General features: G+C 41.4%; 1 protein-coding gene across 3 annotated transcripts in view; it reads right to left on the reverse strand.

Annotated features, from left to right (window-relative positions):
• The window catches only part of KLF7 (Kruppel like factor 7), an 85,871-nt gene that overhangs the window by 21,950 nt on the left and 36,714 nt on the right, over positions 1-27,207 (reverse strand). Inside the window, exon 2 of one of the 3 annotated variants that reach the window (XM_035726641.1) lies at positions 20,412-20,840. In XM_035726641.1, coding sequence (XP_035582534.1) covers positions 20,412-20,840 — 429 coding nt within the window. Of the gene's footprint in view, positions 1-20,206; positions 20,841-27,207 lie in introns of all 3 variants that reach the window. The other 2 variants (XM_035726640.1, XM_035726639.1) reach the window with 2 other exon arrangements.

The following is a 27,207-nucleotide window of genomic DNA, read 5'->3' on the forward strand; positions in this document are numbered from 1 at the left end:
TGACAAGTGCAATTTCAAGCTGTACCTTAAAAGGTTGGGACATCCTCTCCCCTTCCCACTTTTAAAATAGCTGCACGAAAAGTAGGTTCCTGGAAAGCAGGCGTGGCGGCAGCCATCTCAAACCCCATACACACAGGCAATTCCTAAAGGACAGAAACCCTAAGGACGGGGCAAACAGGACAGACGGAGTCTGAGCTTCCAACAACTTCTCAGAGCATAGCTGTCTGAGATTCTGGACTTTTACATGAAATAGAAAAAAAAATCTTGTATCTTTTTAGAGCCTCTGCTAGCTTGAGCCTCTGTTACAAATAGTTTCATCTATGTTCTTAGTAATTCAAAGGGTAACAGAAACTGATGAATGAAAACAATACGTGCCTAAATGGCCCAAACTTACAGTATGAACATTATTTCACATCTCAGTCACACTTTTTTTACTCAGAAAGGTTACCAGAGCTCCTGTCAATGGTGTCTCGTGTGTGCAAGTACAGTTTAGTGGAACGCGCGCGCACACACACACACACACGCACATGCACACACGCACACATGCGCAATCAGGACAGCTGGGTTCTAGTCCCAGTTCTTCCTACTTACTATGTGATCTTAGGACAGTTACATACTCTTTGAGTCTCACTTTCCTCCTCTGCAAAGTGGGGCTAACCCCTTCTTTGATGTTGGCCTTTCAGGACTATTTTGAAGTCTGAAGAGAGACGATTATCTGTGTAAGGGCTTTGTATAGTATAAAGCACTTACAGGCAAGATGGTTATTAAAATATTCCAAACAAAAATCCTCCTTTACGCAAGGTGGCTCATATCAAAACCTAGTCCCTGGATATACTTTCCTCGTGAATAAAGGGCCTGCAGCCATTGTTTTTAGCTAAAATGGTTAGAGATCAGTGTTATGGTCTTAGGAGCAGACCTCCTTTCATTTAACTCAATACTCCAAGCCCCAGTGCCTCAACCGGCAACATGTCATTGATTAGAAAGCCAAAGAGTTTAGACCAAACAGCACAAACCCAACACTACATTTAGAAAGGAAGCCCAAAGTCTGTGTACCAATAAAATATGGTATATCTCGCCATGCCTCATATATCCTGCACTGAAATATGCTTGGCTTTTCCTACTGGAGACAGAGATGGCAGAATCAAACCATGATGAGATGTCCATATTTTTCTTCCTCACAGAGATACACATAGAATACAAAAGTGTGAGAGAAAGACACAAAACGTTATACACAACTTGGACAATAAACGTTATCTTTTCAGAGAAAGCACCTTGAATGACCATCCTGAGCCAAAGACTGGGGCCCCATCCAGCCATCCTCAATTAATGGTAGTGGTTTACAAATCCTGGGGCAATATTCAGTGAGCTCTCCTTATGTGCCAGGAAACTAAAGGCTTCATGAACATTCTTTCCTTTAATCCTCTCAACAGCCCTGTGAGACACATGCTAGTATCTTCCCCATTTTACAGATAAGAAAACGGAGGGTCAGAGAAGTAAAGCCACTCACCAAGTTCTCCAGCTCATAAGTGGTACACAGTCAAGATTTAAACTCAGGCAGCTTTACCTTCCGTCCACAGGCTTAACCCCGACCTTACTCTGACTCTTATTGAAATGCCAGCAATTAAAATAGAATAAATGTTTACATTCCCTTTGGAAATATTTTCTGATAAAGCCAATCTTTCAACTGGAAAGAATGACAAAAATATTTAGATGCACCCCTACAGTAGCTGTTCCAACTTTTTGAAAGTGAAGAAGTAATTTATTGCGACGAGAAGCCAGGGGTGTGAACTACAACTCACACCCACTCCCCCAGGCCCATCTGCCACTCACAGAACAGAGCTGCTCGCTACGGGACCTCGGCGTGGGACAGGCAGTCCATTTCCCTCAGAAGAGAATACCACATATCAACTTTACCTGTGTTTTCTCCATTTAAATCCCTTTACTTTCTCAAAGAACATCTGTTTAGCCTGACATAGCCCTAGATGAACCAAAAATAGAAACCCCCCAAGGCCAATAGCTAAACAAAGCCTTCATTCTTAACCCATACCCCCGAGTGCCTGAGAACCCTGCAGAGTAGAAGTGTAAAATGAAGACAGCCCACTGCTGGCCTATTTCCTCCAACTCCTTAGGAGGGGTGAGTTTCTGTACCCCTCTGCCACATCCATTCCCACACCTAGCCCAGATGCCTGGCACAGAGGATCTGCAGTGTGTGTCCTGAAGGGACAGAAGTCACAATAGGGCTGGAGAATCAAGCAGGGCTTAAAGATGTGCTTAAAGACCACAAGGTTTAAAGATGTGCTCGGTCCACGAGTGCCTGGGTGGCTCAGTCAGCTAAGCGTCCAACTCTTAATTTCCGCTCAGGTCATGATCTCAGGGTCGTGAGACTAAGCCCCACGTCAGGCTCTGTGCTGGGCGTGGAGCCTGCTTGGGATTCTCTTTCTCCCTCTCCCTCTGCATCTCCCCACCCTGCTCTTGTGTGCTCTCTCTTTCTCAAAAAAAGAAAAAAAGATGCTCATGGTCCAATCTGGTGGCCACCAGCTGAAGGTGGCTCCTGAGCACTTGAAATGTGAGCAATGTGAATTGACATGTGCTTTAAATGTAAAATACACACTGAATTTCAAAGACTTAGTATGAATAAAAAGGATGTAAAATTGGCCATTAACAATTGTTTGCATTGACTGCATGTTGAACTGGTAAGTTTGGATATACTGAGTTAAAGTCAAGTATTAAAGTAATTAATTAGTACAACTAATTAATGAAGTAATGAATAAACTAATGAAAATAAGGCTGCCAGAAAATTTATATGTAAGTATACACATGGCTCGCATTATATATTTCTACTGGACAGTGATCGTATAGGCCACATTTAAGAATTTGGACTTTATCCTAAGAACAATGGCGGCCATTGTGAACCTTTAAGCCGAGGCATAACACGATCAGACAAGAATTCTCAAAACTCTGGCTACAAAATGGAGAATGGGCTGCAGAGGGAAATAAGCTGATGCGGGAGGGCACTTGAGGAGGCGCTACACAGACTGGGAGACAGAAGATAGTGGCCAAAACACGGATGGCATTGTCCCTAGCAGCAGAGATGGAGAGAAGTGGACAAAGAGAAACCATCCTTAGGAAGTAGTGCCAACAAGATACAGATATTGATGAATAAGGGAGAAAGGAAAGGGTACGGATCAGGGATGCCTCCCGAGGTTCTGCTATGAAGATCGGGTGGTCATTCAGCTTCCACACCCTAGTAAGTACACATCGGGTAAAAATGGCCCATCAAGTTATCCTGGGATGGCAGCAGGCTGTCTGCATGAAGTTCCCCTGCAAGGGGCATGAATCACGGATGCTCCAGGAGGCTCTGGAACCAGAGCATGCTGTTCCAAAGTGCTTTCCTTCTGAAGAGCTCCCAGAACAAGTAACTCAAGATTCTGCCCAGACAAAAAAAACTTTGGAAAGCTGTCGGGAACACTGAGGGTAACTGCTGCTGGGACCAGGAAATGAGCGGAAGGCACAACAACTGGGATGGGCGGCAGTGGAAGCAGGGTTGGGTCTTTGCTCCCAGGCCTCTTCCTGGCTTCTTTCCTAGGAAATTCCAGGAGATGGGACAGGCAGGGGAACGGGCGTTGGAGGCAGACCAGACTCAAAAGCCAGGTCTGTGCCTTACTAGCTGGGTACCCCTGGCTCTTCCAGGTTTACAGCTCCTCCTCCCTCCTGGGGAAAAGCCCCACCTACCTTGGGAGGATGCAGGACAAGAACACAGGTACAGCATCTGAGAAATAGAGGGAGTGCCCCAAACCAGGGCTGGGACCAGGTGGCCTTCCTCCTCCTTCGCTGCAGCGCCCTGGACACCCGCCACCCAGAAAGGGGCGACGGGTGCGTCGGGACCTCCCAGCCTTGAGCCGGCTCACGTCTCAAAGGCATAAGCACGACAAAGCTCCGGAAGAGCCGCGCAGGCGGGTTCGGTGTCCCCTGCATGGAGAACCGAACACCACGCCAGACAGCGGGGATGTGGGAGGCACGCTCCTTCCAGGGCAAGCCTTATCATGAATAATTAAAGTGAAGCTCTTCTTATCAAACGAAATGAACAAAGGATGCCTCTGACACAGCAGCCACTTTTTGTTGTTGTTGTTCTTGTTGTTTTAGGAGGCCCTTTTTTCTCAGTTACCACTGCTTCTAATTTGATCATCTTCAGAGGCCTCCCTATCAATTTGGGTAAATTAGCACGCTTCTCTTCCGTATGAAGCTGCGGCCGTAAATCACAAATATGAGTGCGTGTAAAATTATATAGCATGAGCCCAGTGTAATAACAAACACATTTATATTTTATAACTGCTGTTTTCTTCACATTCGAGCTGTGTCACTGCTGGGGCCCCAGGGGCTCACAAGCACTCCCCGCCCGCGCTGTGCGCCACAGTCTTGCTTTGTGCACAGGTTTCCTGCCCCCTCGGCTCAGCCCGCTATCTGCCAAATACGAGCCGGCTCCTCTTTGTGAGGCGGCGGGCAAAGGATCATACCCGCTCAGGGCACTCTGTGCAGCGCAGCAGAGACACAAATGAGCAGGTGACCTTTCAAACCGTGTCAAAACGGGCCCTTGACCCAGAGACCTCAAAACTTCAGTGGCCTCACTGTCTAAATCAGCCAGCTGAAAAGACCTATGTTTGCACAATGTGATTGTGTTTACACAAAGATTTAACGCCTCAATAGAGCAAAAGCTGTTCAGTTAATTTTAATTATTGCTTTATTCTTCCCACAACAGAGTAAAAAAGAAAAAAAAAAATGGTTAACAGTGAGCTGGTGGTAATTGATCCCGTAAGCTTTGCGCCTATGGTCCTTCCAGCTCGAGCACTGACAGTAGTGGGAAGGAAGTATGAAAGGTTTCCTTAGCTGAAAGGACTCTTTCCAGTCCCTGCCTTTCCTTATTCAGCATTCTTTGTGGAGAAGATGGACACCAAAGACCACAGAAAAGACCACAGAAAAACTTGGGAGACCTGAGTGTGGGGAGAGGAAAGCACACAGGTGGGTTCAGGAAGCCTTCTATATGCCCAGCAGTAAACTTCGCAAGCAAAAGGCAAATATCAAAGGCAGGATGGGGGCCCTGCCAACTCTAATGATTTATGAAGGTTATTTCTTTGGCAGGTAGAATAAATAAAAGAGGAAAGTAAATTTGGAAATACAAAGATATAAAGGAACACAGGATTAGACAAAAAATAAAATAAATATAGGCAAACAATCCTCAAAAAGTAGAGCCCACAGGGGTCATGTGTGCCGTTCCTTCCACCTTCCAGGGATTTATCTTTTGTTGTTAAAACCTTTTCTTTCTGCAGACCTCTGGAGGACAATGCAAGTGCCCGTTGCTTGGAGGTTCCTGTAGATCCTTGTGGCAGAATGTTAGAAACCAGCTCTTCTCCCTCACCACGTGCTTTTGTGAATACAGAGGACAGACTGCTGCACACAGCAGCAGAATCTAAACCTGAGTTTGGGGTCTTTGCCCATTAGGGGATTCATAATTCCTGTATGGAGCGAGTATTTTTCTCCATAACACATTTAATACATTGATAAATATCCTCCAAAAAGTGGGGCAAAAGAGGGATAAAACACGATTATCTCTTAACTCCACATTTATCATACAAATAAAAATAAAAGCACAAACTGTTTGTTCACACTCCCCTAAGACAGCAATGGGCAACTTGTACACCAAGATCCATCCATTCATAGCTTCTTCCAACTTCCCGAAGGCACCTCCATTTGGATTTCCCAGTTTAGGAATAAACGAGGACTGCTAAGGTGCATTCTTTTAAGGAGTCAGGGAGAAGTTTCTGTTTACGACTTCTCTCCACAATTTTTCTACAATATGCAAACACACTGGTATTGAGATATCACTTAGAGAATCAATACCTTGCATCTTCGAAACCAGTTTTCTTTCTTAAAATGGAAAAAAAAACAACTAAGATCAAGGATTTTTAAGTTCAATCAAAACAGACAGGATACAGGAATATACGATACTCCTATGCATTATATCATTCCATTTTCTTAGCTCTTCTGAATTTGCTGTCACATTGAACAAGTAAGATAATAACTCATGTGTTAGCACATGTGTGAAATAAGTAGAATGGCAAATATTAGGCCATTTATTTTGCTGAACTATAACAATATACCTAAATTCATTTATACCCTATTTTAACTTAGGCACCCTCGCAAAAAAAAAAAAAAAAAAAAAAAAAGGTTTCTAAAGGGAAAACTGTGTAAGGTAGGCTCTACAGTTCAGCAGAGAAACCTGTGAAAGATCATCCTCCGAGCCTCCACTTCCTCATCTATAAAATGGGAGCAATGAGAATATTTACCCCACAGGTGAGTGAAGGTGAAATGACATGAGGTATGTGAAAGCACTTAGTAAACTCTAAAGGTGAGTGCAAGTGGTATTATTGCCTATTTACTTGGACAAGGCAATACTATGGAGGCAGCCATTCCCAGGCTGGGTCCCCAACTGCCTTCTCATTCCCAAAGCCAATCTGAGTAGGAAGGCCTCAGCCTACCCTTTCTTTAGCCCATCTGCTCTGGGGAGTGGTCTCCATAACCATTATGTCTTCAGGTCATCAAGCTAAATATTCCTAATTGCCCACTGGGCCTAAAACTAAGGTCCGATAACAACTGTGATCCAAAACATGGCACTTACCATGACCCCAGGAGACCAGCTCGCTAAGCGCAATCCCTCCAAGAGGCAAGGGATAAGCTAATCCGTGTGAAAGACACAGATGTCACGTACTCCCTACAGCCACATTCACATGGATGAGAGGAATAATGTCAGCAGTATTATCTCCAAACAGCAAGAACAATGCCATACAATTATAATAGCATATTGTCCACTGTATCTGGGGATGACACATCTGACAATATTATTTTCTATGCATGTGAATGTGGCTGAAAGGGCCAATGCATAATTCACATCTCCTGACAAAATGTAAGCATAAAGTATGTGTCCATTAGATAATGCCATTTAAATCTCTTTACCTCCGATAGCACCTTTCCCCCTGAGAACTCAGACTGCTTCACAGTACTTTCCACGTGGTGTTGGTGTGAACCGGAATCATGAACAATAGGAAAGGTGTTGCAGGAGCGCATCCGAATGCAATGCGGTTTTCCTAAGAAAAGTTCTCTTTTCTGACTGAAAACACTTACTTCTGCACCAACAGTCAATCTTCTTTTTGATAATGAGGAAACAACTGTTGTGATTCAGTGAAGCTGCTGTATGTCAGAGGACAGGTAGAATATGATCATTAGTGCCCGGTCAGCTAAGCCCACTTGGCGAAAAGCCTCCCTCTCACACACCAGCCTGGCAGCTCATGTGATTCAAATCCCTGCCTCAGCAAAATCTCAAATTATTACAGGTCAGGAGCCTTCAGCAAAGGGGAGGGGGGCAAGGGGTATGTTGCTTGTGAAGAGTTCCAATCACAAATGTGGAATCTAGAAAGCTAAGCATCTAGCAGAGGTGGAGAGATTTCCCTTATGTCATAAGGGGGGGAGACCAGCACATCTAAGTTCTGACGAAAATAATAAATTATACAATATTTATACTTAGTCAACGTTTAAAAGATCATAAAAGGGGACCAAGACCTGGTGGGTGCTCTTAAAAGGATGAGGAAGTATTTTGCATGTGGTGCAAAGTAACACAAAGAGAAGCAGCAAAGGACAGCTAAGGTTGTGTGAAGCCAGAGTTTCCCAACCTTGGCACCACTGACATTCAGGGTGTGATGATTCTTTGGGTGGGGGGGGCTGTCCTATGCACTAGAGGATATTCAGCAGCATCCCTGACCTCCATTTACCAGATGCCAGCAGCAACATCCCCCTCCAAGATGGACAACCAAAACTGTCTCCAGACATTGCCAAACATCCCCTGAGGGGCAAAATCAGCCCAAGCTGAGAATCACTGCATTAGGCAACTAATGATCTCACATTGGGGAGAATGGCTGGGCTAAAAGGTTTTGCTCTCACATATAATGGTCCTTTAGCCACTGAGAGGAGGCCCCAGGACCCCCCCCCTTAAACATTCACGCAACTTTCATGTCCCTGCTGGCACGTCATTAGCCTCACAAGTTCTTGAAGGGTCAGGGAAGGCCTGCTGGAGTGGCTCAGCTCCCACGGTGAGCAGGCAGCCATGGGAGGGCATGAGCACTGGGTGCCCAGCTGAAGGGCTGAGGGCTGACTCCAGCTCCACCCCTCGAGCACAGGGGTGCACCTGCCCCACAGAAGGGGCACCTGTTTCTGATTCACACAAAGGCATGATGTGGGTTAGCAACAGCCCTGCCGGGCAGACAGCAGCCATCAGATTCCTCTTTTCCAGGTATGTCAATGGATTTACCTCATATAAGAGGCAGCAGTATTACGTGGGGATGAGAATTAGCCAAGAATGTGACAGAGGCAAATCGAAAGGTTGAAGCAGCTAGGTGGAATGCCTCCTTTCCTCATGCCTGCATTCCCATGATTGCTTTCATCCAAAGAATAAAAGATAGCCCACCTAGAGGAGCAGGAAGAGAGGAGGTTCAGAAGTGGGTACTGGTGTTCATTCATGGCTGGGGCTATCCATGACTACTTTAGCCTTCAAAAACCCCTGTTTCTCAGGTCTTACCAGAACCAGAGTGCAGATATGTAACCACACCCAGTGGATGGGTGAAGAGTGGTGGAAAAGACACCTGAACATCTCTGGACTTTTCACTCCAGATCCTGCTTCGGTCGACTAGGGACAATCCATAATACACACACATGGAAAGCTATTCTGACAATCCACCGTCAACAAAGACTAAAGGCTCAAAAAATCAAAACCACCCCCTCCCAAAGTCAGAATATAAAACCTGTCAAGCGATGAAGGAATCGCTTGACATCTGATGGCTCCCATAATCAAATGGCTAGTCCTTCTTAGGACTTAGTAAGTAAGTACTTAGGAAGTACTTCTGAGTGATTAATAACTGGTAGCAGAAATAATATTTTGCCAGCTCTGTCATTATCCTCTGACGATAAGGTTTTCTTTTGCATTTGGAAAGCTACTACTGGTTAGCTGGTTTAAGGTCTCTGGGACAGTACAATATTCTCTCCATCATCTTAGCCTAGTTTGAGGTCTCCTACCTATTTTAAGGATACTTTACGCAGAAATGATTCCATGAAGCCTGATCTGGTCTGATAGTGGCAGGGCTTGTTGCTCTGAATAGAACTCTCCAAGCTTCACTTTCGATAGGGGGTGGTAGATCTCATTAGTATGGAGAACCAGTACCAGCCATTAGCGTCAAATAAGAATTGCCTTTGCTAACTATTTCTGAGCACAGTCGCACAACGTGCTCAGAGTTTTCTCAATAAAATAGCTCCTCTGCAGGGCAATGAAGTTGCCTCTTCAAGGGGCCTCAATTTGCATACCCCTTTTCAACCATTTAAAGTGAAACCTCCGTGAAGCATCACTTCACTTCTGAAGAATTCTCCTCCCCACATTTCCAGTGAGAAATGGAAACCTCTACTTAAATAGGAGATACAATAGATAGAAAGCAATTACACTTCTTTTAAAATCACAAAACTGATTTTAGATTGATTTTGTACCACATTTGTTCATTTGCTATAAGGAAAGAAAACAAGGTGTGCAAAACATGCATTACTTCTGGGTAAAGCCATGTACCACCAAAAAGCATCTGAGACATTTCTTGTGCATATCAAAGGAATGACATCCATAATGAAAAGTCATGGATCTAGAAGTCTCCTTTTACTCCTTCTTAATAAATAAAACAGTTGGCAAAACCCAATAATTGCTTTTGGTCCATTTTATTTCTTACTTTGTACTCTGTATGATATCAAGAAGAATGGCTACAAAAGAATCTGTTCCATTTAAGAGATAAAGTGGCACTGCCTTTAAGATGTTAAAGATGCTGCTTTGTTATTACGTTAGTAATTTTAATGTTTGTGCAAATACTATTAGTGCCGGTAGCAAATATAAATGTGTAACAATTTGCCAGTTCTTTCTTAAGAAGACTAAATCCATCATTTAAGTAATCTTCAAATGTCTTATTTCTTTGAAGTTACATTCAAAAGGTATGCAGAGAAAAGAAAGACTCCAAGATTCGAATGTGTTTTCATAGCTAAAGGATTTAGTTGAGAAAGCAGGATGAGGGGACGCAGGTGCCAGACATTGTGTAGAATTTGCACTTATGCTCCATTAATTGCCAGCATATCTTCCTTTTCCTTTTTCCTCCCCTCCCCCCTCTAAATCCCTTTGGAAAACAGCAGAGCAGCAGGCCCAGACTGGTACCCAGCAGCAACACCAGGAGCAGAAGTAGCCAATTAGCCTCCAGAATACAAAGGGGGGGGGGGGGAAATGATGCAGTTACCTAGCAACCGGAAAGAGCAGAAACAGCTGTGTAGCAGGCCCAGGCTGGTACCCAGGCAGAAACAGGATAGCCAATTAGCACACTGTATTTAATGCTGATGTGGTTTCCTAGTAACAGGCTGTACAAGTCTGTCTGTTGCGTTTTCTCCCTCCCTTCCTCACATTTTCCTCAATCATGCACAGTATTACTATTTGCCCTAATTACTGTTTCTCCACTGCTTCGAGCGGCCATTATTTTGTCCCCAGAGAAATTGGAAGAACTCAGAAAAAAATCTTCCATAATGACAGTATTTAGTTTCAAATTTAGATTAGCTGTAAGCCTTGAGACACTAAACAACAACAACAACAAAGAATGAAAAAAACAAAAAAGCCAGCAAATCGCCTTCTGCCTAAATTTGTAAGTAGCCTATGGTACCTTTTCTATATGCTAATATTTACATGTGGGTGAAGCAAAAAAATATTTAATAATGCATACTGTCATTTTGCCATACGCTACGTTTCCGAAGAGGCTGAATCCTCTGTGTACTTGAATTTATTCATATTGATTTTCTGACACTCTCTCCTAATGCTAGGAACATAAAATGTCTTATTACCTATATCAGAGAAGGGAGATGTATCTTTTGTTGTTCTTTTAAAAATACCAATACTAGTTTCAACAAGTTCATGACCAATTGAGAATTCAGTATGAGCAATCATTATTTCCTTTCTACAAGAGAACTTGAGTACAGGTAAAGAGTGTATGTGGCCCACAGTAAGGGGATCAAACATGGTAAATTCATAATCCCAGTAATGAATTCCAGTGAGGTGACATTAAACCACATGAACACACAAAATGAAGACAGAAAACTCTTAAAAACGACTACCGCACAACTATTCTCAGATAATCCTACTGCATCTTGCTGCTCTTGGATACTAGAATATGTACCAGTCAAGCTTTTTCATGGGTTCTATTCATCAGGGCATAGATTATATAATTCTACATTTTTTTTTTAGGGCATCCATTAGACTCCTAGAACTTCTCTCACTTAAAAGTGCCTTCAATTGTGGAACAATTTATAGTCCTTCTTACAAAATATTCCCTGATATGAAAATAGCAAGGGCTCCAGAGGAAGACATTATATACCATAACACACTTAACTGAGCAATAATCTACCATGAAGGGAGAGGACTTTCTCAACTGAAGGGTTTCTGGCTTCCTTCCCTAAAATAAAAGGAATGATGGCTTCTACCAACTTTAGCTAACCTAGTGAAACAGTTGAAACTATCCTATCACAACAAAGTTGGGATTTTAAAAAACTGTACCTTGTTTGACTGAAAACAATATGCATAACAGTTTTACTTTACTGAATTCCATAAATTAAATGTCAATTATAGTTATGAAAAGAGGATGCATTCTGAAGGCAGAAATAACAAAAGAAGCCTAACTCTATGTTTTATGACACCAGATGAGTGGTTTACAACATAAAATGAGTTTTAAATTATAAATGCATTTTATTTTGCAAACAAAATAAAGGGGATCTAACCTGAATGCAGGTAACTTTTGAAGGGAAGAAAGGAAAAGATGCAGGATCCAAAAAAAAAAAAAAAAAAAAAGGCAGTAGCCGGGTCCAGGGGTGTCGGGGGCAGGATCTGCCAACTAGGCCTAGTTCAGGACAAAGCTGGACCTATGCTCTGTAAGGAACTAGTAATGGGGTCTTCCATCCTTAAAAGCTTCTGGGGTCCAGTCCTGGGTCAGTCCCTGACTCTCTTACTTCAATAAGCACAGATGGTGAAGGAGAAGGAAAGGTGAACAGAAATATGGGACAAACCATGAAAAGCTTATTCTCACTGCAGACACTCTTAAATAATTTAAGTGGTTTGACCTCCATTACATAAGCTAGTCAGATTCTAACATTGGCAACCAAACATGGAGACACCACAGGAATGGGGAAGAACTCTGTCACTGGTTGGCCAAATAACCAGCACAATAAAATGTCACTAACTCTTGATTACTTTAAACGATCTTCCTTCTACTAACATTTAGCTTAATAACTGTCATATCAATATATGACTTTTAAAAATGGTTGAAAAGAAGTTACTCTCAGAAAATGTAGAAGATCCAGTAGCAGAAGAAGGAAGGGGAGGAAGTCAAGGTGGGAAATGCTGCCCCCGCTTCCAACCCGCCCCACCTTCCCTCCCTACTTGCTGGAAGATTCCTGAAATTCCACTCACAGCCTCCCATAATCGAAGATTAAAAAAATAATAACAATAAGGAATTTCATTCTGACTGTAAGGAAAGGTAATAAAGGAAGGCTTCAAAGGCAGGAAGTGACTCAGTGCAGGCAAGCATCAGGTGTAAGATACTTAGGTGGGGCATGAAGAAAGAACTGAGATTTTGGGAAATAGGTTTGCCCAGGGCCATCCAGTTCACCTCCATCAGGGTGGGGACAAATAGAAATTGCCTGGTCGGAAAGAGCCAGCCTCTCACCATTGAATACCTGAGTCACCTGCCAGAGCTTTGCGTCCCACTACATATATGCCCACAGTAGGCTGGATTCCCAAAGAGTTCCATTTTCTTATCGGAACTAACCTCTTTATATGAAACGTCTGCATTCTCTTGATCCATTTTCAAGATTTCAACTATAATTTCTACGAAACTCAAACTGGCTATTTTTCAAAGAAAGACCCTCATTTTACAAATATATTTTCATCTCTCCTTATATTTTTAACTAAGCTTTTTAAAAGGATTATTCCAGTTTAAAAACTGTTTTGTTTTGTTTTTTTATTACATACGACCTTCTTAAACTCCTTTGTTGTCTGATTCAAACAGAATCACTCCACTATTGTTTTAACTTCAAGAGACATAAGACATAAGTATTGTCTACCCCCAGCTAATTCTTCTAATATCACTTAGATACTCTTTACAAAGCTCCACTTAATCTCCCCAGTATAATATGTACAGGATAACCATGATCATCATGGTCATTAACATTCTTATTATAATAGAAACAGCTTCTGTACATTATCTATTTATTAAAGAGAACAGTTATTTTAAGTTCACACTTGGCCTTCCCAATGTTACTCGTTCATTTGCACAGACTACTCATGACCTTCTTTTTCTCTTCTCCATCAAGCAAAGCTGACCTAACCTTTAAATCTTAGAATTTATAAAATTCTATTACTTCCACGGCCTTTTCTGAAATGAGATTCCTCTTTTCTCTTCCCTAATTCCTACTTCCCACCCCAATCCATGCTCTCTTCTCTTTTCAGACCAGATTCCAAATATAGTGACTTTATAAAACCATTTTCAGGTTTTTGCATCAAAAAGCAAGGTCCTCGGAGATGGGGAAAGGAACAGTGTGTAGTGTAATGGGGGTTCGAGAAATATTGTTTATGATGAAATACTTATTAATTTCATGCTTTTTTCTTTTTCTTTCCCTTCCATTCTCATTTTAACATGTTTATTTACTTCATGACTACCAATTATCCATTAAAAGGACATCTGGAATAGGCATCCCATGAAGCCTTCATTTATTACCATATTATAATAATAAAATAAATGTGCTTGCTGTGTATATGCTGAGTTTACACCATTCCATCCAATATATGTTTACTGAAATTTATCTTCATAAATGTTAAGAGCTAGCATATTGCTAAATTATCATGTGGTGAAGCTCTAAGAATTTCTTGAATCATAAAATTATCCCGTCAATTGTTTTCCGTCATCTCATTCACACCCGTTCTTTTCAAACTCTTTCCCTTAAGCTCTTGAATATGCTAAATCCAAACTATCACACCCTTCTATTAAACTCTCTCCACCTTGTGAACTGAACAGTTAACCCTTATTCTAGCTTCCATCCCATAATAGAGCTTTAATGAGTTTCTGCCTCAACACATGGATAAACTTCATTAGCAGCCATGTGTCTCAGCATATTAAAGGCCCTTTAATGCCTTAAAATTGCCCTATTTCAGTTGCTATTGTATAAATTCAAAGAATTCTTATCTATGGGGCTGAGGAGGTTGAAAGTGGTCGATGGGCCCCCTACAGTTCCAGACTGAGGTATTTAATTTTATCCTGCTGATACGCCTGACCTTGAATTAGGTCTTCTATTTATATAAATTAGTGTATTATCACATTGGCATCATTTGAAACGATGAATAGCGTGAATAAACACCCTGTCCAAAAAGAGAAAAGCAACTTTTTCTAAATCTCCTTGCTGCTGCTTCTGACCTCTGATAGGCGCCCCTACTCTCATTCAGCACTCTGTCTCCCTTTGCACTCTTTCTTGGAAGGGCTGTCCCTTTCCCAGGGACTGCTTACTCAGTGGCACAGCACCTGACATCTATACGTACTTTGGGGAATGACTGACAGAACAAACAAAGTGAATAAGATGATCACCTATCGAATAGGATGCAAGCCCAAGGGACAGGAGTCCTGGGTCAAATTTTCATTCTGCCACGGCAGGTCATAGAACTTGGGCTTAAGAAGGCATTTTTACACTGCTGGTTCTCAGTTTCCCCCATATGTGATAATGCTTGCCCTAATTTCATAGGGATGGAGTATTAGCATTTGTCATTTTAATGAGTGAATTGGGACTGTTACAAGAAACTCTCTCTTTAGTCCTAAGGTAAAAAATGGTTTAATAGTAATGACCATAATAACAATAACTATAACCGTAACAATAATGGGCCTAGAAACGGAAGACCATCCCTTTGTAATTTCCTTGTTCTGGTTGTTAGTCATTTGATGAGGCAGTATGTTTAAGGACCCTCCCAACTTTATTCTATTTAGAAGACACTCAAAGAGGTTTTCATTGTCCATTTGTATTTAAACTATGTTTCTCATTTCCTCTTAATAATGAGTTATTAAGAGAATATCTACTTGATTTCTTCTCCCCTTGTTCGTTAGCATAGAAGTTAAGAGCTCAGACTTGAGCAATACTGTTTGGTTTGAATCCTGGCCCAGCCACCTAGAAGCTGTGTGACATTGGGCAAGTTATTGACCTCTCTGGGCCTCATTCCTTCATAACTATAAAATAAGAATACTACCTACGTCATTAGATTAAAAAGGTTAATATTTGTAAAAGACTTAGAACAATGCCTAGCACGTAGCAACTGCTTCATCTTTGTTGAATAAATAAATTATATTTCAAACTTTAAAGAACTTTCATTATGTGTATAAAATAAACACTTCTACTTGCCTTTTAAACATGACACTCATCTTTTTATTTATAATATTTTTAGCTACCTTTTCATTTGAAAACAAACTATTTCCCTAAATCTGAGTTAAACTTAAAAATGGTGCCACCTCAAGACCTGCCCCACAGCAGACATAAACTGTTAAGCAAATTGCACACTTGTGTAATCTTTCCACCTAAAAAGCATCCCTTTACATTCGTTGATGCAAAATCCAGAATGTCCTTACCCACACCCATGGACTACGCTAAAACAACCCCGTCCATAGAAAAGACTCCTCCAAGTAGGACATGTGAGAACATGGCCTCTTTTCTCCCTCCTTGGTGACCAACTACCAAAGATTTCATTGCTGGCCTTTGTCCTGACTTTATCAACACGACTCACTCTGAAAAGTATAAACGTGGACATGCTTTTATATGAATTTCCATATTAGAAAAGTCGGCTCAATTAAACACAAAGTGCCATTTCAGTCACAGGCTTTTTTTCTTCCTTAGAAGTGATCAAGAAGAAATGTAGAAAACACTTCTTTCTTTCTCTTTTTGTGTAGAAACTACTAACATTTCAATAAATTGACTTTTGCTGAACACAAGCATAGTAAAGTGATTTTTTAAATTGAAAGTGAAGATTTCCTTTGTATCAAAATATAAGGATTATTTAGCTGACTCCAAGAAGATGAATAAACCTGTGATCATAATGATTGAATTATTGGGCAAGAAAAATAATGTTACACAAAGACCAGAAAACAGAGTGGGAGAGAAAGGTCTGTAATGGTTTGGCTGCTAAAGGACATTTTTACGCACATGCCAGCACTAAGTGCTCTTCGCAATGAATAAACCATATGTCCATTTTTCTATGCTTCCTTTCACTAAGATCTTGTGGCTTCACAATATTCCCTTTGTCCCAGTCCCTGCCTCATCTCCCCCCTCCCTCGGTTCCCCCATCCCCAACTTCACCTCCTTGGGCAAACAGTATTTGTGCCCTAGCTACCAACTTGAACATCTGCTACCTTAAAAAAAAAAAAAAAAAAATCACCTCATTGCCTAACATCCTCCAGGGCAAAAAGTTTGAAGGATTCAGCATCCTCAAAAGAACAGCCACAGAAGGAGGAAAAAAAAAAAAAAAAAAAAGGCATATCTTTTCCAGCTCAGTAAATTCTGTCTATATAAAGATTAAATGAATAACATTTTAAAAATTCTTCAGTGCAAGCAAATCCATGTTACCAAGGATGTATTGTCTTTCTTATGCATAGAGGGAGACCCACACATTTTATTTTATTTCATTTTTGCAACTGTGTCTCCTTTTCAACATATTACCATATAGAAGAGATAGAGCATATATATGACTCTAGAGAAAAGAATGCCAATATTTTCCCTCTTTTTACCCGATGGTTTTCTCATCTTCTTCTTCTTCTTTTTTTTTTTTTTCCTGGCCCCAAACACTCCCCCAACTGAAAGATAAAGAAATATTTCCACTGAATTAAAGTGAGCCCAGTGTTAAAATAACTTGCCTGGATCCAACCAGAGCCCATTTTTTAAACTCCATTTCAACATTTGGTGGGCAGCTCTGCCCCTCCACTCACTTATATTAGCCACTCCCCCAACCAGAATTCCCACCGCCATATACCTTTGCCCTCAAGCTTTTACTAGTCCATTGCCTTTATATGTTTACACTTAATTTGATTCCATCCTTCATGCTTTTTTCATTATTCTTAGTTCATCCACACCACATAAATTATCACCTTTGTTTTCAGTTCCCCATGTGCCCCATTCACACCAATTCCAAATAAATACTTCTGATTCTCATCCATTTAATCCAAATTAATTCATATTCCCTCTCCCCATCCTCCACCCTCACCTCTAGCTCCCCTCCTGCTTCTCTTTCTTATAGCACCAAATCTTCCTTCCATCCTTATCTCTGAGCAAGGTTTTACAGGCAAAATGCTTCTGGAGGATGCAAGGTGATTGCTTTCTGTATTGTCTTAGGAAAGCCAAGCTCTACAGTGCTGCCACCTTCAATAAGCCAATGCCTGCACGTCCAGATGCACTCTCCACAACTGGTGTCCCTGAGCATCATAACCCCCACAAAGAGGGAGGAAAAAGCTTCTCGCTTTTTGAGGGTATTTAACTTTGGCTAACTGCCTTATTTCTAGCTTACATAGAGCTGTTTTTTCACACAGTCATCACTAATCAATATCAATATCCATTCTAATAACTACAAACCAACTCCACTACTATCTTCGGTGAGCTCTTACAAATCTGCCAAGTATTTTACATATATTGATTCATTTAGGCTTCAAAACAATCTAGGATATAGATAAAATTATCCCTATATTTTACAAATGACTAAGCTGAGACTCAGGGAAGATAAATCACTTAACCAGGTCACAAATCTAAGAAGGAGTAGAGCCAGAACTCAGACCGAAGTCCACCTACTACAAAGCCCCCACTCTCAACCACTCTGCAACACTGCCTTTCAATACTGCAGGGTGCCTCCTTGAGTAAATTCCCCATGGGGAGGAGTCTTTCCACATCAGTCCACCATAAGGCAAGTGGTTGCAGGTGCTGGGGAACATAATGAGCTCCACCTTGATAATCACTCTGAGTAGACCATGCCCAAAAAACAAAGCACCAAATAAGGCATCACTCCTAAAGAGGTCTCCTTCTGACACATCAGTTGGGAGAAGGGGATAGGAAAAAGAAGAAAAATGCTCTGGACTCCCCCTTAAAAAAAAGAATCTTGCTTCCCCAGAGCTGTCCAGTCTTCCTACTAGACAGGATGTAGCCTGTCTTCGTGTCAGTAATTCAGAAATGTGTCCATAATCATGACTTCCACGCCCCCAACAAAGCTCAACATTCTTGCTCCATTCCGCTTTCTCTGGTTTCCTGGGGAGAACGGGAAGTGAGTCACCATCAAAGCCTGGGAGCACTGCAATGTCTTGTCATGACTTTACTCATTGACTTGAGAAAGAAAGAAATATAAATAAAAAATGACCTTCAGGACAATATCAGAAAGGAAAAAAAAAAAAGCTGACTTGAGCAGGAAGTCTTAGCCTTGGTGTCTGTGGGGTGGAGCACTCAGACTCTTGGGAAACCCTAGCTGGGACTCTGCACTTGAGCCACAGGGTTCAAAAGTCATGTTAGGAGACCTTCCCATGAACCAAGCAAGAGCTACATAGGAAGTTAAGTGCAGAATTGGAGTATCTGCCTAAGTCCTGTGTAGCATGAAAGCAGTGTGTTCTCGTCCTCCCATGCATGGGACTGACTCTGAGGTTCAGAATGGTGACTTCTTCTAGACACATATTATTAATCTTACTTTAGGAAAGTGCTTCTGTATCACACAAAGTATTTCATGCTCCCACACCCCAGACCATTAGAGCCGAAAGGGACCTTAAGTCAGTCTGTTTGACGGATATGGAAAATGAGGCAGTAAGGTAAAGGGACACTCTCAAGGTCACAGAGCTAGTCAGTGGCAGAGTTAGAACCAGAACCCAGGTTTTTCTGATTTTCCAGCAGATGAGTTTTGCACCGCACATTTCCTTGCTTAGCCCAGACAGAAACTCACCACAGAGCACCAGGAAGATGAGCCTCAAGACCAAAACCAACTCCCACCAGCCACTTCTCCTGGCTCAAGTCCAATCACCCATTTCTCCTGGACTGCACTCCTACTCTGCTGCTTATACTTTCAGAGTTTTCCCTAATTCAGCTATACTGTGCAAGTAGTATGCAAAACCATTCAGGCGACAAAGCCAGGACTCGTTTAAAAACCACCAATGACGGTAATTTCTCCTAGGAGGCTAACACCAAGAAGAAACACCAGCCCTAAGCTTGTAGTACCTCAAAGCAAAGGACAAAGACCAGTTTCAAGGAAAATGCCAATCTCACTCTTTTCTCTATAAACCCCACTCTTCCAAATAATCCCATTGCTCCAAAGATCAATATGATTCCTGGGAATCACCGCAGAAGTCTTGAGTAAAATATACAGTCCCCGTCGGTTACCACTCGCCCTTCCCACACACATAGCAATGTAATCACTTTAGCAACTTCTCAGTAACAAGCTCATTAAAAAGCAATTCTGCCATCTCTCCATAAAGCACGCGCCAGAGAACAATGCAAAAGAGGAGATGCCAATTAATTATAGAATGATCACATCTAATGAACTCTGAAACCCTCCTGCTGTTGGTGACTTTGATGAAAAATCAGGGATGCTGGGAAAAGAGTGAATAGGGACACCCCGACTACCTTGTTTAACTGTGAATTCTTTCAAATGTGCCTCCTCAGATTCCAGTGTTGCTCAAAACCACAGAGCTACACTCGTAAAACAATGAAAAGTGTCAGGAAGGTGACAAGCGCGTGTACAGTGTACGGCTGTGAGTCACACTTCCAGAGCCTCATTCAGGCCTCCTTGGAACTGTGTGATTCTAGCCTGTGGTTGGCCTTGCCTCCGAAAGGATCGCACAGCCAGCGAGCGACAAGCCCACGGCCTGTGCCGGGGACATCTGCAGAGCTCAAGGTCACACGTGCGGCACTCTACTGCCCCACCCCGGCCCTCCCGTCTGGCTGCCACCTCTGAGTCAGCATGATGCCACTCCTGGGGACACGGGAGCCCTTCCCACCGCGAGCCTAAGGGAGGAAGGAGAAGAAGAAGAAACCACGTGCGGCCAACTTGTACCACTACCTGTGTGAGTCCTCTGGTGGGCCTTTAGGTGGGAGCTTTTTGTATAAACTTTCCGGCACCCGTTAAACTGACAGCGGTGAACCCTCTTCTTGTTTTCGGGGCATGCCTCGGCCCCCACCCCTCCTTGCTCACTGTCGCTCTGTCCGCTCTTAACTGTCCCAGCTGCCGCCACGGCCGCCGCTGCCGTGGCCACCCCTCCCACCTTGACCGAGCCGAGTGCAGCCTTCTTGGCCACCAGTTTCAACGTCACCGTGCCATCCACGGCTGAGAGAGTCTGTGAGGTTTTGACCAGATGGCGGCTGAGCTCAGGGGACGATGGGGGCGTTAATGAGGTCACTGCGTTGAGCTGGGCCTGGTTGACGGCTGTGTAGCTGTCTAGAGAAGAGCTGGTTGGCTGGAGGCTGAGGCAGGTCTCAGATAGCAACTTGTCCCGAGAGAGAAGAATGTCCACTGCCGAGCTCTTCTCGCAGATGGTGGCTTCCACAGGGAGCAGCAGCGGGTCCAAGCGCCGGAAGCTCTCCTCAATGCACGGGGGAGGAGAAGCATGGAGGAAACAGTCCAAGTCCTCACCGAAGGTCTCCGAGATCCTCCTAGGCTCCGTCTGTAGGTAGCGTTCCAATTCAAGGCATGTCTGCAGAGGGGAAGGAGGGAGGGAGAGAAACAGCCATCAGAGGCAAAGAACACCATGAGGCCACATGTCAACAGGCAGAGCAGGAAGAGACACATAGAATGGTTTTGTGGCTAGAATCTGAAATTCTCTTGGTAAAAGGTCTGACCTTGTTATTTAGTCCCTGAATACTTCTGAAAGGCTCATAAGGGTCACATCATGCAAGTTTAATGAAGTGGAACTAGAGGCCCAGAAGGGCTATCTCATACCATCAAGATCCCAGAGAACATTCCACATTAAAATGGTCTCCTGCCCCACAATCCAAGTCAGCAGGTGAGATGCTCCAAGCATTGCTAGGAGTTCCCATGCAAGCAAGAAGTAAATAGAATCAGACAAAGTTTTCATACCAAAACAAGACTTCCCATAGTCCAACTTCATTTTTCAAATAGACTTGAGCAAGTTGCAAAAATCAGTCCATTTTCTGACTTGCTCGGAAGAACAAACCATGCCCGCCCCAACTACGAGGTAACCTCAGCCACAATCAGCCAACAGCAAGCCCTGCCTTGGATTCCCTAACCAGCAGGAATGGATACTGTTCTGAAGAATGCCTCTTACAAAACCTTTGATATACAAGACAAAACTCCTCTTGTTTACAGCAAGTTATTCAAAATACAATTGCTACCTATTTTGTGCAAGGGGCATAAGTCCGATTACAATGGTTTAGCATCTCTGTGCGATAAAAAATAAGTTCAAACACAGCTATTCGACTTGCTAAAGATAGGACCCAATATATTCCAACATAAAGCTTTCACCTGGTAAAGAAATAGAGAAAAAGAATGGAAAAGTTCAGAGCTGCAACACATCTTCATCCATGGTGCTCTTTGTAACATGGTGGAAATGCTCTTATGGCAAAAGTGGATATTTAAGTTTATACTCAAAAAGTTCTCCTCACTTAAGAATCCTACTTTTCTGGAATCCTGTGTAAAACCATGGTGCTAACTTGCACCATCAGCTCAATTTGCTCTGGCTTCTGGGCTTCAACAAAGAAACACTGATAGCAAATTTCAGATGAGACTAGCTCCTAATTCACTGCCTCCCTGGTAGAGCATCTTTGATTTCAACCAATGTTTGGATCCTAGGCTTTTATTCTGTTAAGAATATATTTTAATGATATACCTCATTGTGTTGTATCTGTTAAGGATTTTAGTTTGGTGACATTTCAAAAGATTGTTTTTGCTTCTCTTTCTTATACCATTTATTCTTCCATAAATTTCTCTATTAGGAGATGCACTGTCGATGGGGTTTACATTTTCCCAGATACAGAATCACAGAACCATGGAGTTTCAGAGCTGTTTGTCTAGATTTTATGTACATTGTGCTTCTCTACCATATTCATATGTCAGCATTTTACCTGTTTTTCTTAGACTGCATGTGATAGCCATTCCATGCTCACTATTTTGACAAGGTTCTAGCTGCCTACCAGGGTTAGCACTTAACCTCTATATCAGAATCCACTGATGGTCACTGCCCTTGGTATTCTCGGCCAGCCTGCCCTTCATGGCTGCCAAACCCCATCTGTATCCTTATGATACCGAGGGCCCAACTCCTCCTACCTTGCTTGTCTCACTCCACTCCTGCTCTCTGAATAACTCAAATGCTACCTGCAAAGTTTTCTTTCCTATTTGCCAAAGTATTCAACACCACCTTATATACTTTGACCTTCAAAATCTTTAAATTATTGTTTACATTCTCCCACTGGTTATATATTTATTTGTCTTGTGTCTTCTGTTTATTTTTTGTTATTATTTTTATCGAGGTATAATTGACATACAACATTCTATTCATTTCAGGCATACAACATGATTCCATATTTGTATACACGGCAAAAGGATCACCACAGTAAGTCTAGCTACCAGAAGACTGGTTTTTAATCAGCCTTATGGTAAAACTCTACATTTATGAATAAGAAAACCAGATTTTTAACTATGAATCAACTTTTGGTTTCACTTTTGACTTTTACTAGCATAAACTAATGAATTATTCTAATCTTCATTCAACATTCATATCACATGTTTTTGTTCAACTACTGTGTTCACAGCAAGGTGCAAGGTTTTCTGTGTGTTGGAAGAAGAAGATATTAATAGATCCATGTGATGTACGTGCAGAATAAATAATTACAAGCTAGAAATGACATGAATTTACAAAGCAAAGTGATACCAAATAACATACAATAAAGCGTGTTGATAAGTTCTTAGGGGATGAGCAGACAATGAAGTCTACACTCTATAATATGAAGCATTCATCAAGGGAAGCTTATTGGAAAAGTCAGTTTTGATTCTATTTTATGTATTGATTAAATAATAGCTCTGGCTGAGTAGCTTCCCACCATTTTATGTTTGAAACCAACACTACCACCTTCTCAGGTCAGAAATTTACATTATCCTCAGTTGCCCCTTTCTGAATTCCTTGTCTCAAAAATTTTCCCTTTCCTTTTTCCATCTCATTGCTAGAAATTGTCATTTACTTCTCTCCGTTATTGAAACCCTCAGGCTTAGTTCCACTCACTTCACTTCTGAATTATGAGATCCTACTCCTAAAACCTCCCTTAAAGCTCCCCTTCCTTTCTAAAACCCTCACCTACCAAGCACAGTGCCTGGCACCCACCAGGTACACAATGTCTATCAAGCAAAGACAAAATCAACTTTATACTACTACTTTGATTATTTTAACTCCTCCATTCCACAAAAGCCATCTCCTGACCCCCTATCCTGGATGATGCTGAGGCTAGCAATCTTAGAAATGACCACTAATACATGTCTTCTGGAACACAACTATAATCCTTCTTTAGCTTTGGCCCAAAGGGCAGAACCAGATCTTTTGAAACACAGATATGTTTCAGGTAAAAATCAGCTGAATCATAGGTTATAAGTTGTCCTTGAGGCAGTTCCCTGCCTCACACGCAAAGATTATTTCAAACCTAGTCACCGCTGTCTTTTGATAGAGTTTTTGTATGTCATGTCTTCTTATATACTTTCTAGCTCAAAGATTTGAAAGCCATTGAGAAATTGTTGTGATTGTTAGGAAGCTCAGATCTCTTCATATTCAGAGTTCTGGGAAACAGATTCTAAACACATTTACATACTTTTCTGGGAAGGTTAAAAAATAACCTACCCAGTATGCCCTAGTTTAAGTCCCAGGAGCACACAGGTCAGACTAATGATCTAAAGATAGAGACACATCTACTAAAATGCTGGACCACTTAAGAGCAGCTACCACTTGCAACCCTAATACAGGACATTCTTATTCCATCTGAGAATTAGAGAGGCATGAGTACCCATCAGGATACGCTGGATAGCCCTCTGAAATCATTTTGGAATGGTTTTTGTCTTGAGAAATCCACTTCTTGTAATACTCTACTTAGAGGAGAGATTTTGTGAATCAGAAACTCATCAGGAGTGCTGGACATTAAAATGTCAAGAATGAAGAGAATTTTAATGTTAGATTATTTCTAAGCCAAAGAGTGCACTTATCTCCAATGTTTTTCTTTAATGATTACAAGGACTCCCTTAAGAAATGCCTACAACGTTTAATTAAAATTTGAGGTATTTACTCATAGATATTAATACATACACACAGAGTTATATATAGAAATAAATGTGTATATGTGTCAATGAGTATACATATATTTTCTAGCTCTGTCTTTAGGGAGAGTCTACAAGAAAGACATCCCAATAGCACTGAGCACACCTAGTATATAATCTTGGTTTCTAAATATCATTATCCAATAAAGGGAAACCAGGGCACCTTGGAGAAATAGTTGATTCAAAGTCTGGAGCAAAGAAAATAAAAGATGAGTCTAGAATATCTTGTGGTACCAGAAGGTAAGAAGTGTTCATAAAGTGATAGAGCTATGTCAAAAAAAACCTCAGGGGCCAATTTGAAGGAGCTTTTAATGACCAAATCTGGATAATATGAGCAACAGAAATGAATAGTGATGATGGATTTTAATACATGGGATAAAATTAGTATCTATAAATCCATAGTGATATAAATAAATAGTTGAATCAATAAACAAATGGATAGGGTTAGCCTCTCCTTACAGTAAAATTATAATTAATAAGCATAGAAGGGATGATGGAAATAGAAAATCACCATTAGGCAAACAAAAAAGTAATAATGACACTGACAAGAATCACCAGTGTATGCTAAAATTAGTACATGAAAGTATAATGAAAAACAAGATACTTGCCTAGGCTCAAAGTATCACTCTCAATAAGATATTAGTTAACTACAAAGACAAAAACAATAATTTTATAGTGGAGAAGCCTAGCATGCACCACTTTAAATATATGATCAAAGTTAGCAGTGCCTATAATAAGACATACTGATATCATGTACCCTGGTATGAAGGCTGAAAAGGGCACAAAATTATTCTACACCAATCCTGCCCAAAATACATAACCTCAATGTCATCATGAGAAAACACCAGAACAATCCAAATGGAGGGCCATTCTACAAAATAACTGGCTAGCATTCTTTAAAAATATCAAGATCATGGGGGCGCCTGGGTGGTGCAGTCAATTAAGCATCTCACTCTTGGTTTCCACTCAAGTCGTGATCTCAGAGTCATCAGATCGAGCCCTATACTGGGCTCCATGCTCAGTGTGGAGTTTGCTTGAGATTCTCTCTCCTTCTCCCTCTGCCCCTCCTACTTGTGCACACTCTCTCTCTCTCTAAAAATAAGTAAATCTTTAAAAAATATATCAAGATCAGGAAGAACAAAGGAGACTGAGAAGCTGTCCCAGATAGGAAGAGACTAAAGAGATATGATAACTAAATGCAATGGATTTTGAAGAGAAAAAAGACATTGATGGGAAAAATAATTTAATTCAAATAAAGTATACAGATTTGTTAATGGCACTGTATCAATATTAATTTCCTGGTTCTGATCATTGTACTATGGTCACGTAATGTTAGGGGAAACAGGGCAACATGTACACAGGAACTCTATGTACAATTTTTGCAACTTTTCTGTAAGTCCAAATAATTTTAAGAGAGAGAAAAGAAGAAGAAACAACCATTAGCAAAACTAGGAGTGTCTCCAGAATGTAGATTTGCATGTCAAGTTCAAATATTTGTTTATCTACCAGAACCAGAGATTTACTCTGTCCCAATGACACTCTAGCCAGCAAACTCCAACTCAAGAGTCCACAGATGTCAATTTATGCCTTGCCAATACTTCACCTTGGAGATATGAGGCTTCCCTCGACCTGACCTAACAATACAACTTAAGACGAGCCACTGGATCAACCTCCACCCCCTCAAAAATCCATTACAGTTAGCAATGGGAAGGAAATGTGCCCAAGTGCAAAGTGATTTTCTTACTATTTGTGGGGTACAAATGAGCTTTGTGAAGACTCTTCAACATTTCAACTTTGAAAAGTGTGGCTTCTTCTCCTAGTTACCTAAGAAATATCACCTGAAATTGGTTTTGAAATGATCATCCTACAATCTTTTTTAATACTCTCTCCATTTTATTCATATTACTTGTTGAAACATTCTTATTAAAGGTGATAATCTGGGATGCCTGGGTGGCTCAGTTGGTTAAGCATTTGCCTTTGGCTCAGGTCATGATCCCAGAGTCCTGGGATTGAGTCCCACATCGGGCTCCTTGCTCAGCAGGGAGCCTGCTTCTCCCTCTGCCTGCTGCTCTCCCTTCTTGTGCTCTCTCTGTCTCCTTCTCTGACAAATAAATAAAATCTTTTTAAAAAATTTTAAAAAATAAAAAAATAAATAAAAGTGATAATCTAAGACCTAGTTAAAAAAGAAAAAAATCCAAACCTATTACTGCCATGCCTACTACTGCTGTGACACGCTCCAGAGGCAGAAATTGACAGAGAACAGGATAACCCAAGTCTTGTAGCACAAATTAAGATCACCCAAATCTCCCCAATGTTGACAAGAGGTAGTTACTTTCATGGGATCAAGAAATACGTAAGAAATTTGGCCATATATGGGCATGATGATGCCAAGGTTACCAAGTGGTTTTCATTAAACCTGTCCTTCTCTCTTCATAAATTAGATGAAATTTGCCATTCAGGACTGCAAACATCTCTAGTCACTTTTGCCATTTCCCCCACAACCCTCCCCTAAGGGTTTCCTTCACCATTTTTCCACTCTCTACTTTTCCTTGTGTTCATATGCTTCACACAATCTTTCATCTTCCCTCCCACTAATCATTGTTTCATTCAGAGTTCAACATAAAGTCTATCTGCTTCAGGAAGCTTGCTCTAGAAAAAAAAAATGAAGTTAAGAAAATATGCTGACTGCCAAGTGTTGAAAGACACACCTCCTCAATTCTGGACAATTAAATAGTATCTCCAAAATGAAT

This window comes from Zalophus californianus, chromosome 3, assembly GCF_009762305.2.
Source record: "Zalophus californianus isolate mZalCal1 chromosome 3, mZalCal1.pri.v2, whole genome shotgun sequence".
NCBI classification, from domain to species: Eukaryota; Metazoa; Chordata; class Mammalia; order Carnivora; family Otariidae; genus Zalophus; species Zalophus californianus.